We start from the raw sequence: 13,746 nt of genomic DNA, 5'->3' as shown, positions 1-13,746 counted from the left end.
CATTGTTGTTTGGCGGGTCCGGGCTGGGGATTCGAACCCGCCACCTTAGGTGTACGTGGCTGGCGCCTTAGCCGGTTGAGCTATAGGTGTCGAGCCACCAAGAATTATTTTTAAAGAGACCACAGTTACCAGTGGTTCTAATATTGAAAATGACTAATTGCTGCCTCATTTAATCAATTCATATTATTAGCCTGTGTTTCCTTTTTCACAGATTTCACCAGTTTGCTATATTCTTTGAAAGCAGGGCTTCCTTTTATTTATTCCCAAACCACTTGTTTTCAAATGTTAAGGGAGATACCCTCTAGTCTAGGTATTTGAAAATTTAACAAACACCTCTATCTTGGGATATTCATTCTATCTGTTTCCTTCATGATGTTATAAATCTGATCTTATTTCTATCCTGTTTTATTTTATTTTATTTTATTTTATTTTACTTTATTTTATTTAGGGACAGTGGTCCTGCTCCATGGCATAATCACAGCTCCCTTGTAACCTTGAACACTCAGTCTCAGGCAGTCCTCTCACCTCAGCCTCCCAAGTAGGTGGGATGATAGGTACATGTCACTGTTCTCAACTTGCTGTGTTGCACAGGCTGGTCTCTAATTCCTGGGCTCCAGCATCCTCCCTCTTCAGCGTCCGTAAGTGCTAAGATTATAGATGTGAGCCAATAATCCCTTTTTCTTATCCTCCTATTTCCCTACTCACTAATACTGTCAGGTATCCAAAGTCATTTTAATTGCCCTTCTCCGAATCTTCTCCAGCTTTGTCTTTTTTGGAGATAAGTGCTCTGAATTACAATAGTATTTCAGATGTATATTTTACTATGGCTTTATATGCAGATAAGGTTTTGTTTCCTAAGTTTATCCTTAGGATATCATTTTGTCAACATTCAATTAAAGGCCTTAATTAATTTACACAGTCACAGCCACAAAGTTATGTTCAGAAGAGCTTTATTTGAATTTCCAATTCCTAAAAATGACTTTTAGTCTACAGAGAACACAGGAGAATTTGTAGGTAGTTCAGTATAACCACCACTATACTTAGCAAACCTCTCAGTTTATAGGTATACTGCCATGGCACCTATCTCCAGCCTCCCACTGTTGCTGAATGGTTGGTGATGACAGTGAGGATCCAGGGATTCCTATCTAAAACTCTGTTCTATTTTTGCAGTGGATAGCCTCCTGAAATACACTGGCTATGGGAATGCTGCAGGACTGTTGGCGGCCAGGGGCCTCTTGGCTGGAGGAAGAGGAGATAATTGGTACTCAGAGGATGAGGACACAGACACTGAAGAATACAAAAATGCAAAACCAAAGTATAGTATCACATTTCTTTGCACCTAATTATGGCTATGCCTTTAAGTTGGAAATTTGCCTTTCACTTCCTTATCTTTCATTTACCAAGTGTTTCTTTTCTCTTGTGGATTTGGAAGCTTTCCATTTAATATTGTTTTTAAAGGCAGTTTTATAGTTAGTGCCTTAATGGCTCCAAGTGAATGAGAAAGGGTAATACTGCAAGAAATGTTTTGCCTTATATTTTCAACATGCTCATTATCCTTTCTCAAGTATTAAGAGAGCTGATGTTTTTAGGTATCTACCATCAGAAACTAAAACAGTGTTATATTACTTACTCTTTGCCTTCTTTTTCCATAGATTGAGATTTTATAAGGTATCACTTAGACCTTATATTATCACTTAGACCAAGTATTTAAGTTGATTATTTGATGTTTCAGTCTCTCTCAGAAATCTAAATGTGGGTTCCATACATTCTATCTTTCCTCTTGCATAAAAAAGCCTTACAAGTCAATAAAATAATGCAGCAAGGTACATCACTATCAAAAGGAAGGAAGTCAGCTCCACAGTGAATTTTAATCAAACAAACGCTTAGGGAATCATCTCTTAACAGATACATTAGTGCACTGACAAGGGCAAACCAGAGACTCTCTGAAGTCTTCTCTGAGTCAGTGCTTACAAATTAAAGACAGTAATTCTCTTTTATCCCAAGATAAACCACCTCTCCATCCTTCTATTCCCTGTCCATCCTTTCCATCCCCCACTTAACCTCATTCCCAGGTAAATATCTTATTCTCCACTTATTAGGAGTTATTAGAGCTCAATTTTTTCTTGGTTTCATTACTGAGCATTATAAAGGTGTGTACCCTTCCCCCTTTGGGCATTATCTGTGATGTCAACAGGCTGTGTTTTTTACTAATAGTCTCTACAGTGTGATGTGGATCATGTTATAGGGGATCAAGGATAGACAATCGTTATCTACAAAATTAAATCCTTTTTTAAAAAATATAACTTATACCCTGTTGACATGCAAGTAATGAGTTGTCAGAAGTGAAAGAAGTGATCTGTTCCTTATTAGTCTTAATGTATAGGGCCTGTGTCTTGGCAAGTAAGCACTGAGTAGGTGGTGTTACTTTTACCATCCACAGTGCTGTTAGCCTTAGCAAGATCTTGTACAGTATCTCCTAGCAAAAAAGGTTTTTGGGAAAAAAAGATAGCAGTGACTCTAAGCAGTATATTCCTAGCACTACCACCATTTAGATGTTACAAATTGGGTGTCTCTATTAAGTATTCAAAGCTAAGATAGAGGAATCATGTTTTTTTCCTTTACCTAATTACAGAAGTTGTCGTTCTAAGTTAGCCTTATTAGCTTTCTCCATTCCACAAACTATATTTCAATACCAATTTAATGTTTTATATCTCTTGATTTTAACCATTAAAATATACTACCTGAAAAGTTTCAATTTTAAATGAAGGTAGAAATTAAATTGGGCACATCTTATATACCAGGATGTGTAGACACAGTCAACTAAGATAGAAAACTCATGAGTACTCATGGACGGTTGATGTCTTTGCATCTCAAAGTATATTGTTGATTTCATTTGGTAGGTCACCTCTGTAATGCTAATAATCATTTAGCTAATACAGCAAGCACTGAAATGCTACTATAATAAAGAGCTTAGAGAAAACAAAAGATCACTGCAGGATCTTTCCCAGTAGTATGGGAAATAGAATTGTGTTACATTATGAGAGTGATATTAGATTTTGAAAGGCCACCTTTTGTTTAAATTAGTAACCACTGTGTTTGATACTACTGTCTTGGCTCTCTGTCATAGAAGTTCCTATACTTAGGCTTACATAAGTAAGATTTTAATTGTAACCTTCAGCTTTTTTACTTAGCATATAGTAGTCATAGGGTGGTGTGTTAGTATGGTCAGAATAATCATTGTGAAATCTTGTTGTATTTCTTAGACATTATTCATTATAACTATAAATGTATGTTTTTCAAGTAGCATCACATCTTACCCCTTCAGATAGATTTGCATCTGTTTTTCTCAGAAGTCTTCCTTTAAGGTGAAAAAGCATGGTAGGATGATTAATATGTTACTTTAAAATATTTCTTCAAATGGTGCCTGTGAAACAAAGTACTTTGCAAGCGAAAGTACCCTTTGCTCTAGAGAGTAATCTACAGGGCTCAGAGAACTTTTCCCCTAAAAATTTTTATGATAACTTTTTACCAATCTAGTCAAGCTTATAAAGTCAGCATCTAAAAAGATCGCTTACTACCCTTCCCAACCAGTGAGAATTCCCAACATCCTTGTCTGCTTTTCTTATGATGCATGTACTTACAACAGTTACTAGTATTGACAGAAGCGGAGAAATCCACCTTCATCCAGTTGGCCCTAGTCCCATTGTCAAAAACTTAAGTGGATTCTGACCAATGCACCAAGGTAACCTGTAATCCTTTACTGGAATTTGAAACCAAGAATTGTATGGAACTTACTTTCAGGCTATGGGAGACAGTTAATATTACAACAGTCCTTTTGTGTCAAAATAAATGTATTTAATGGACTGGAAATGGCTTTCTATAGCAACTTTATACAAAATACACTAAACAGAACTATCTTTTATATGCCACATAAAGTTTTTGGTGTGTGTCTAGCCAGGTTAGTTAAAAGTTTTTGGATAAACTTTGGTCGTAGAAAAAAAAAAAAACTTTGGTCATATAGCAAAAGGAAACCAGATTTCTAACTTTTATACCTGTTTCTTTGATTCACCTGAGCACGAAGGTCCTTTATCTATAGGTGATAAAATATAATTGACTGATAAGGTTTGTACATCATTCTAAACATCAATCAAAAGATGTGTGTCTAATGACATTTGCCTCATTGTAGACTAGTGGCTTTCAGGCTGACTGCACAGGTATCTAGAGGTCCAAAGAGGTATTGTTAAAGGGCTGCTTTATAGAGAGGTAGGAAGAAGAGATGGCCAAAAGTGGGTAGAACCTTAAGATACCTCCTTACCTTCTTAGCACTCCACACTAGTTCATAATCAGATCCAAAAGCTTAAAATCCTTGTACTAGACTCAAGGATGTTTCCTTCTTGACCATATTTTTCTCAGTTATACCTATACCTACAGCTATACAGATAGTTTCTTCAGCACAGGGCAAGATTCTGTTATACCGCCAGGAACATGCCTATAAACCCAGCACTCTGGGAGGAATGAGACATCATCTCTTCCAAAAGGAGAAAAATTAGCTGAGAGTTGGAGCAGTGCCTGTAGTCCCAGCTACTCAGGAGGCAGAGGCAGAAGGATTGCTCAAACCCAGGAGTTGGAGGTTGCTGTGAGCTGATGCTGCAGCACTCCAGCCTAGCCAACAGAGTAAGACATGATCTCAAAAAAATAAAAAAATAAAAAATAAAGGATTTCATTATGCTGCTTCAGTCAAGCCCCATTATTGTTGTCTCATATTGAGAGCTATATAGTTTCTTTAATTTTTAATACTTCCTGAAGTGAACTAGACTTGAAGATTTTTTTCTTTGCCCAATTTGTGCTGTGATGGTATATTTATGTATAAAAGGAACTAACTAGTATTTCTAGGAACTGGACTTTATTACTATAAGCAATCATGAAATACATCTAAATTTCAGATTTCTAAAAGAGTTGAAAATAAAATCATTGCATTTCTGCCATGTATGCTGATTGCAGAAGTTTACTATATCTGTTTTGCACTTGAAAAATTGAGTTCCTAATTTGTCTTTTGTATTATAATTTAGGTTAATGGCCAGCAAGAGGCCAGTTACATTAGTTTTGTTCCAATTTTTATTTTCTGTAGATTCATAATAATCAGGTTTTTTTAATCTTTCATATCAAAAGATATTACTCTTAATCAAACAGCCTAACATAGGAAACATTTTAAAATCACTATAATTTAAAAGGTATTTTGGAGCTTTTTTTTTGTTTTATTGCCTAGATACAACTTGGTATTCATGTATATATGAACATGTATAGCGTATGTATTCAGTATATATATGTGTGTATGTGAAGCTGATACGTGGTAGACAGTAAATATTAGATAAAAAAAAGAATGACATAATATTACCCTAGTTCTTTCCATTGCTAATATGGAAAGACTTGAATTAGGATATAGTTTCATAATTTACCCTACTTCTTTACTGTGGAATCAATGTAGTATTTATATGATAATTCTCAAGTAACTTGAGACATTTTCAGGAATCTTCAAAATATCTTATATCTGAATTTAATTATAGCAAACTCCACAAAACCGCCTAGTCGTTGTGAGGCCTCTTTAGTTATAAAGATTGTGCATCTCCATATTGATGATTTAACTGAATAGAGTGAGTAACTCATTTCCTGGACCATCAGATCTTCTGTGTTGTTTATTTCTCAGGAAGTGGCTTATGCTAATAAAAATAGCTTGTATTCATCTGAGTGCTTAATATGTGCCAGACACTTTTCTAAGAACTTTACACATATTATCTAACTTAATCTCCACAATGTTTTGAGGGAGGATTATTGCCATTTTGCAGATGAGGAAATTAAACCCAATGAAGTAAGTTGTCCAGTACAAACAGTTCATAAATGGTCAGACGGCCTGGCTGGAGCTTATGGTTTAGGGGAGTCTTGTTGCTTTTTGAGTTAGACAAAGCAGTTTTTTATTGTGCTTCTCACCCTGCCTTTTTATGTGGGGGGTAAAATATAAATAACATAAAGCTCATACTTTTAACCAATTTTGAGTATGTACAGATCTATGTTATTAAATCCATTATCACCATCTATCTCTAGTACTTTTTCATCTTCCTCAATGAAATTCTATACCCAGTATCTCTTCTCCTAGGCCATGGTAATTACCATTCTACTTTCTATCTCTATGGAATCTAGGAACCTTGTAAAGTATATTCATATATAATATGTGTATTTTTGTGACTGGCTAATTTCACTTAGAATAAGGTCTTCAAAATTCATCCATATTATAGCATGTGTCAAAATGTCCTTCATTTTGAAAGCTGAATAGTATTCCATTGTATGTATATACCACATTACGTTTCTCCATTCATCAATCAGTGGTTACTTGGGTTGCTTCCACCTTTTGGCCATTATGAATAATAGTGCTGCTGAACATGGTGTACCAGTATCTGTGTATTCAAGTCTCTGCTTTCAGTTCTCAAAAGTGAAATTAATGGATCACATGGTAGTTCTGCTGTTTTAAATTTTGTTGAGGAACTGCCATACCATTTTCATACACAGCTGTACCAGATGTGTGTACCATATCATATTTACCCCAGCAATGCAACAAGGTTTCCTTTTCTCCACATCCTCATAACATTTGTTATTTTCTGGGATTGTGTGTATTTTAATAATAGCCATCCTAATTAGGTGTAAAGTCAGGACTTGTGTTTTAACTACTGTTCTAATTTTGCATCAAAGCCAAAGGGAGAGATGAATTTGCCCTTCTAAAAGCTTCCATTCTCAGAGCATCTATTATCTTTCTTTGATGTAACCAAAACAAAATAAGAAAAAGAAAATGTACCCTGATATCTTTGAAAACACAATAGTTATATTTGATTCATTTTATATCAGTAAATATTCACACACATCTCTCAGGTGGTTCTAGCTCTATTTTAATAATACGTTCAGAATCTAGTCACCCCTGATTGATATTGCTGCTACCACTCTGGTCCAAGCTAAAATAATCTCTCTCCAAGATCATTTTAATGACCTTTTCACTTATTACTTCATCCTTTGTCCCTCTTCGTTTTGTTCTCAATACAGCAGTGAATGTGATCCTAACAGAATCAAAGTTAGACTATGTCCACTGCTTAGAAATCTAAAGGACTAAAACCCAAGTCTTCACAGTGGCCTCCTTGCTTGCTGTGCTATCATCATGCTGACTTCTTTACTACTTGCCATGTATTCTAGACACACTCCTACCCATAGCCTTTGCATTGACTACTCGTGCCTGGAATGCCTTTTCTCAGATAGCTAGGCTATCCTGTCCCTGCACCTCCTTCAAGTCTTTACTCAGATAGCACCTTTTTGGAAGGCCTCTTCTGTCCTCAATATTGCTTCCTCCTGTCTTGACCGCTCTCTTTTTTTCCCATAGCATTTAGCACCTTCTAAAATTCTAAGTGACTTATCCATTAAATCTGTTTTTTCCCGTTGGAAGGTAAACTCCATGAGGGAAGAGATTTTGTGGGGAGGGATCTAATTTTGTTCCTTCTAATAATCCCCAGAATAGTGCCTGACACTCAGTAATTTTTTATTGAATGAATTAATTTTTAGAGTTGTTAATTTTTTGACTCAACCAACCCCTCCGTGGTATTAGAATACCAAAATGATCATGTTTCCTATTCTTGTCAAGCTCCACATCTGGATGGGAAGTGAGAGCCAGGTAATAGAATTCAAGAAAATCAGGATATAGTAAATTTCCATTTTGTTCTTTGTACTGTTATAGAGGGTAACCAAATATTCTGGATTTTTCCTCCTAGAAAGACATTTTTAGCCTCATATCCTTTCCCACCTGACCTGCCTCCATCTTTCCTGGTCTTTAATTACAAAATGCCTTTTCCTTAAAAACTAGAACCCCTTCCTTAAAAACCAGAACTGCCTTCGTAGAGATGGCAAATTATCAGGCACAGGCTAGATTTAGCCTGCAAGCATGTTTTGCTTGGTCTGCCCCATTTAGTATTGGTTATTTGGTTTGTGTTTTGTTTTTTCTTTTATACATTACTTTTTAATTTAGTTACTTACCAACATGTAGAACTTAGATATTTTAGATGAAAATATCTAGAAATACGCTAGATTTCTAGCTTCTTTTGAAAAATTGAAATTTCTGATAACTTAGGGCCTACATTCTCACGTAGCAACCAACAAATGGAATTGAGTGACTGAACTCAGCCCTCATACCAGGCATAAGCTCTTGGTTTGACAACTTGCCTGTTCACTTATCTCACCCACCTAGTTCCTGTAGGGATTTGACTTTATAGTCCCTTCATTAACCAGGATGCTCTGAGTAAAATTTTAAGCCATACTTTTTAGAGATTGAATGGGGTCTTTTTAGAGATTTCATTAAAAGGAACTTTTAATGGATCTTCTTTTATTAAATGGTGTAGTACTGTTGATATTGGCGAAATGTAGCAACAGTGAGCAAAAAACTTGAAATATAGTTTAGCTTTTATACATGTGTTCATTTGATCATAGCTTTTTTTTTTAGTATATCTTAATCCTTTTGTCTCCAGGCCCATAGCTGCTGTCAGTTCATATAATGGTTATATAATACATAATTCATGACAAAACACCACAGATAAGAATTTAGATACTTCTTGTCCCCTAATTGGAAGTTATAAATAACAGAATTAGAGTGCTGGGAAGATGGGATGGGAGAGCAGAGACAAAGTAAAGGAATCATAATAAATATAATTTACCCAGTAAATGGCTACCACAGTTAGTGTCCTTAAAGCATCTTAAGACTCAATTTTGAAACAAAAGTAGCCCCAGAATTTCTTAACATCCTGAAACCTGGAAAGTTAAGTCTCAGACTGAACTACTTGAGGTTGAGGTGCCAGGTATTTGTTCAACCAAAAATTATTTATTTTATGAAATCCCAAATCATTATTGTCACGGTGACTACTATTTTCTCTTCCTCTTCTGGGTAGGGAAACTACATGTGTGAAGAAGGGAGCAGGATGAGAGACAGTGTCCATGTGCCTTCTGCTGCAGCCCAGTTCAGTGCCCTAACTTTTGTTTTCTATAGCTTTGTTTATGTCCTTCTGAGTATCAAGGGGAAAATGTCTTTTTAAAGGAAGAAATGAAACCTGAATCCCTGGAATGACTTTTGGGGGGTTGGAACATTTTACCATGTAGGTAAAGGATGAGCTGTTATTCTGTGTAGAAATGAATTTCTGACTGCTGCTTTTACACTGAGATAGCAAGAATTTTGTTACTTTAGTAGATAATTTCAGAGTGAGATGTTAAATCATTTTTGCAGCCAGGAACTTGAGGTCAGCCTGTGGAGAATATACATCATTTCCACTAAGTTCTTAAGAGAACCAAGAAAATGTGTCCTAATCCAGGAATTCATATCCTGACTGTATGCTGTGGTATCCAAAATACAACAGAGATTACCACTGTGTCCTTCTGGTGCATTTTTTCCCCTAAGAACTTGATCACTTGTATACATTCATTGTATCCTAAAGCAATCTAGGGACCTGATTTTTCTAATCACTCCTCTATTGAATTTGAGGAGAGAAGCCTTCTCAAGAGGCAAATGAGCATGATCTACACAGTTAATACATCTACCTACCCTATTCTTTTAAGGACTGATTGTATGTATCTATAATACTTACCTTTATTTATTTTTAAGACTAGTTGTTTTTCTAATTTAGCAGGTGGTAGAATATATGTCTTGCTGTGTGCCTGACCAGATAATAGATGATGGTGAAATTGCCTTTTCAGTGTGTCATCGGCATCTCCATACTAGGTCCTCTTTGTTCTTGACTTTTGGGAAAAATGATGCCCCATTAAGCATTTTTATTGATGGCCTTTTCTTCTTTTTTTATGAGCACCTGAAAAAAAGAGAGGCGATAGGAGCCCACAATGAATAGGCCTATTTGAAGCAGGCACTCTAGCCCAGGGGTTCTTAACCTCATGGTATATCAGTATCACCTGGAAAATATAAAATAAAAAGTCACCACACACAGATTTAGTTGATTTAAGATAAGGCCCTAGCTTTTTCTTTAAAATTTCCCAAGTGACTCTAATGTACAGCCAAGGCTAAAAATCAGTGACGAGTGTATGGGTTTTCAGTGTATGGGATTTCAGAGCCCATGAAACTACCTTAAGAGAAAGCAAGGTGGAGGACAAATAAAGGGGTTCTAGGCTCCCACTCTCCTTGGCTATTCCTATCCCCTTTCTGCCTGAGCATTTCACTTGGATGTGTTTTATATATTGGGTTTCTGAGAGAAAAAAGGGAATGTTTTTGTTTTGTTTTGTTTTATAACATACTCTCACTGCATTGCCCAGGCTGGACACAAACACGTGGGCTGAAAGGATCCTCCCACATTAGCCTCCCAAGTTGCTGGGACTACACATATACCACTAAACGCAACTGGAAAAACCATCTTTTAACCACAGCTCTAGACATAGGTCTTATGCAAGAATGGCAAGATGAATTTTAATCTGGTTTTTGAGGATGGTGAGCACTGAGTCCTTCTCTGAGAACCTGTATGCTACATAGCTGCTGAGGAATGTAGAAGAGGAACTCTAACAGTAATGGATAGCAGGACAGGGTGGCACCTGTGGCGCAGTGAGTAGGGTGCCTCCAGCCCCATATACCAAGGGTGGCAGGTTAAACCCAACCCCAGCCAAACTGCAACGGGTGTTGTGGCAGGTACCTGTAGTCCCAGCTACTCGGGAGGCTTGAGGCAAGAGAATTGCCTAAGCCCAAGAGTTGGAGGTTGCTGTGAGCTGTGACACTATGGCACTCAACTTGAGGGTGACTAATATCGATTTTTTTCTCTAAAAAAAAAAAAAATAGATATCAGTACATAGTGAGCTAGCCTTTACTCCAATTGAGAAGAGCCCTGGTCAGTAAGGCAAGTAACTTTGCTCAAGCAAAAACCTCAAATGAGTTGCTAGCTGGCTGCCAAAGGATACTTAATCACAGGATTTTTGCTTTAACCAACATCATTTTTAAGAATTGGGACTGGCACTGTTTTCCAGTTTATCCTAGTCTCCAAAACTCTACCTTGCTTGTACTTGACCTGCTCACTCACTCATTTATCCTAAAGTGCCAGCCGCTGAAAGCATTTGTTTGAAGACCCTGGAAAACAATTTATTACCAGTTTGCTGTTTGCAGTGATATTTCATTTGATCATTTAAAGCAAACCCTCTGGGCTCGGCGCCTGTGGCTCAAGTGGCTAAGGCGCCAGCCACATACACCTAAGATGAGGAGTTCAAATCCAGCCTAGGCCCACCAAACAACAATGAAAGCTGCAACCAAAAAAATAGCCGGGAGTTGTGGCGGGAGCCTATAGTCCCAGCTACTTGGGAGGCGGAGGCAGGAGACTCGCTTGAGCCCAGGATTTGGAGGTTGCTATGAGTTGTGATGCCATGGCACTCTACCCAGGGGGACAGCTTGAGGCTCTGTCTCAAAAAAAAAAAAACAAAAAACCCTCTGTACTTGGCTGATACAATATACTGCACCCTCCTGTCTGCTTCTCCAGAAAAAGTGTTTGTTACAGTTATTTAGCAGCCACTAAAAGAATTATTATCTTTTATTTCCTCCCCTCAAAAAAAAAAAAGAGAGAAGAAAAAGTATGGCTTTTATCTAAGAGAATAGTTTGCTTGGTATTAGAAACCTCATACAAGTTTATGCAAGGTGTTCATTTTTAGTACTGTATTAAATCTATTTCCAGAAAGTCAGGATGATGGCATGTCTCTTGGTAGACTACATTTCATTCCTTTTTTTTTTAATCTAGGGCAGATCAAGCCTAATTAAAATTGTTCTTCTGCTTTATCTTATATTATTTAAACATTTATCGCCCTCTGTGGTCTCACTAATGGACTAATTTCCTGAGATTATAAATTGGCATGCTTTCATTTCCAGATCGCAGCCTCTCTGTCATCATTTTTCCAGTTTTTTTTTTTGACATGTTGTTTTATGCTGTATCACAAAGTGGATTTCCACATTTCTCTGCTGAGATCATTTGTCCCCGTATAATTAGTGAATAAGCTGTGCATCCAAGGATATTTATCCTACCGGCACTAATCACATTTTATATTTTGAAAAAGCAGCCATGCCTTTTTTTAAAAAAAAAGTTGGCAAGTCAATTTTACTTAAAAAAAAAAAAAACAAAAACTATAACCCATTTCCCAAAGCAAATTAGTAGAAAGGTCCATTTTAAAGAAATTCCTAGAGAAGTTCTATACCATAAAATTACTATTGAAATTATTGCCACTTTTTGGCTATTATACTCTTTCTTATTATAACTTAAAACTTGGACCAGAAAAGTATAGAAAGAGCATAATTTAAAAACATACAGCATAACTTTTTTTTCTTTTTGTAGCATTAATCTTATCACTGGTCATTTAGAGGAACCAATGCCAAACCCCATAGATGAAATGACAGAAGAACAAAAAGAATATGAAGCCATGAAACTTGTCAACATGCTTGATAAACTTTCCAGGTATTGTATTCCCATCCATTTTTTGCTTGGTTTCTAAAAATGTTCTATTTCTTTGTCTCTCTCACTGAGAGTTACCATAGAACAGTAACGCTGGAAATCCATGTTGATTGGAACAGGGTGGCCCAGGCAGCAGGAGTTCAGAGATCTCTTGGCTACCATAGTTTTTCTACATGTGCCGCTTCTGGATGTGCATTCTTAAACATTTAAACTCTCAATGTAGGACAGTATCACTGTAATACTTAACCAACTAACCTCCCTGTCTTCAAAAAGATGCTCTAACTTAGATTCAATGATTTTGCTGCTGCTTGTATTTTTGTTTTAGTCTGTTTTGGCTTTTTGTTATAAATCATGATGCTTTTTTTCTTTTCATTTTTGATGTGTAAGTTTGCAATTATGCCTTTTTGGGTTGCTGCTAAAACCAAGAAACCTAAAATGTTATGTGCCCAAGAGGAAAAAGTAAAAAGAAATAGCTCAAATGAAAGATTTTTCTCAAAGCAGGCACTTGTATTAATTAGGTATTCTAAAAAACAATCTTCCCTCTCCCTCTTCATACCTCCTTCCCCTCCAAAAATAACCTGTAGTCTTGAAAATAATTAAATCTAGTATGTACTAATAAGCAACTAGGCATCTCAGAGGAGTTATTAGAAAATAATTCCTTTCATACTTGGCTGAATTGCTCTATTTTCCAGTCATACATTGAGTCACTATCTCCTTTAAGCCATCTTGAGTGAATGCTTCTGTGTGTTGGTGGCAACTGCCACTTAAAGATTAACTTCTTCTGGTCATTTCCTTTTTTACAGTAACTACATAAAGGCTAGTACCCCTCAGTTAAGAGAAGTAGCAGTTGTAATGGGACAGTCAGAAAGCCAACCATAAAAGAGAAGAAACAGGAACCAAGCAAAGGTTGAGGGCACAGCAGGAGGCTTAGGGCAGAAATGACTAACAACTGGCATGGGGAGTGCGTCAAGTATAGGTATTTAAGGTATTGAAAGTGTGAGCTTTTTTCAAATGATGTGGTAGAAGTTAACTAGAAGTAAGTAACTTCATTATCTACAAAGATAGTACGACTAGAACTCAGTAACTTCCAGCTAGCCCTTTCATGTTTTCATTCTTTCCCAAGAAGGTTAGAATGTACAGCTGACAGTGCTCACGATCTTTAAAAGACATTGTTGACTGTTTGCAAATTGCATTTCCATATCTTTATACAAAACTTATGTGTGTCTTCCCAGAAGGAATTAACATGCAT

At 36.6% G+C, this 13,746-nt stretch overlaps 1 protein-coding gene across 4 annotated transcripts in view; it reads left to right on the top strand.

The window, feature by feature from the left end:
* Positions 1 to 13,746, top strand: part of RIC8B (RIC8 guanine nucleotide exchange factor B) — a 108,837-nt gene that overhangs the window by 78,790 nt on the left and 16,301 nt on the right. For 3 of the 4 annotated variants that reach the window (XR_002771640.1, XM_003783276.3, XM_023509367.1), the window contains exons 8-9: positions 1,171 to 1,315; positions 12,381 to 12,500. Coding sequence is in view for 3 of the 4 variants with exons in the window: in XM_003783276.3 (XP_003783324.1) it covers positions 1,171 to 1,315; positions 12,381 to 12,500 (265 nt within the window). In the remaining variant the exon portion in view is untranslated. The remainder of the gene's footprint in view (positions 1 to 1,170; positions 1,316 to 12,380; positions 12,501 to 13,746) is intronic. The other variant, XM_003783277.3, reaches the window with a different exon arrangement.

This window comes from Otolemur garnettii, unplaced genomic scaffold (genome assembly GCF_000181295.1).
Source record: "Otolemur garnettii isolate 467f Iridium unplaced genomic scaffold, OtoGar3 scaffold00007, whole genome shotgun sequence".
In the NCBI taxonomy this organism is placed as follows: domain Eukaryota; kingdom Metazoa; phylum Chordata; class Mammalia; order Primates; family Galagidae; genus Otolemur; species Otolemur garnettii.
This window is presented reverse-complemented; position numbering and strand designations above follow the sequence as displayed.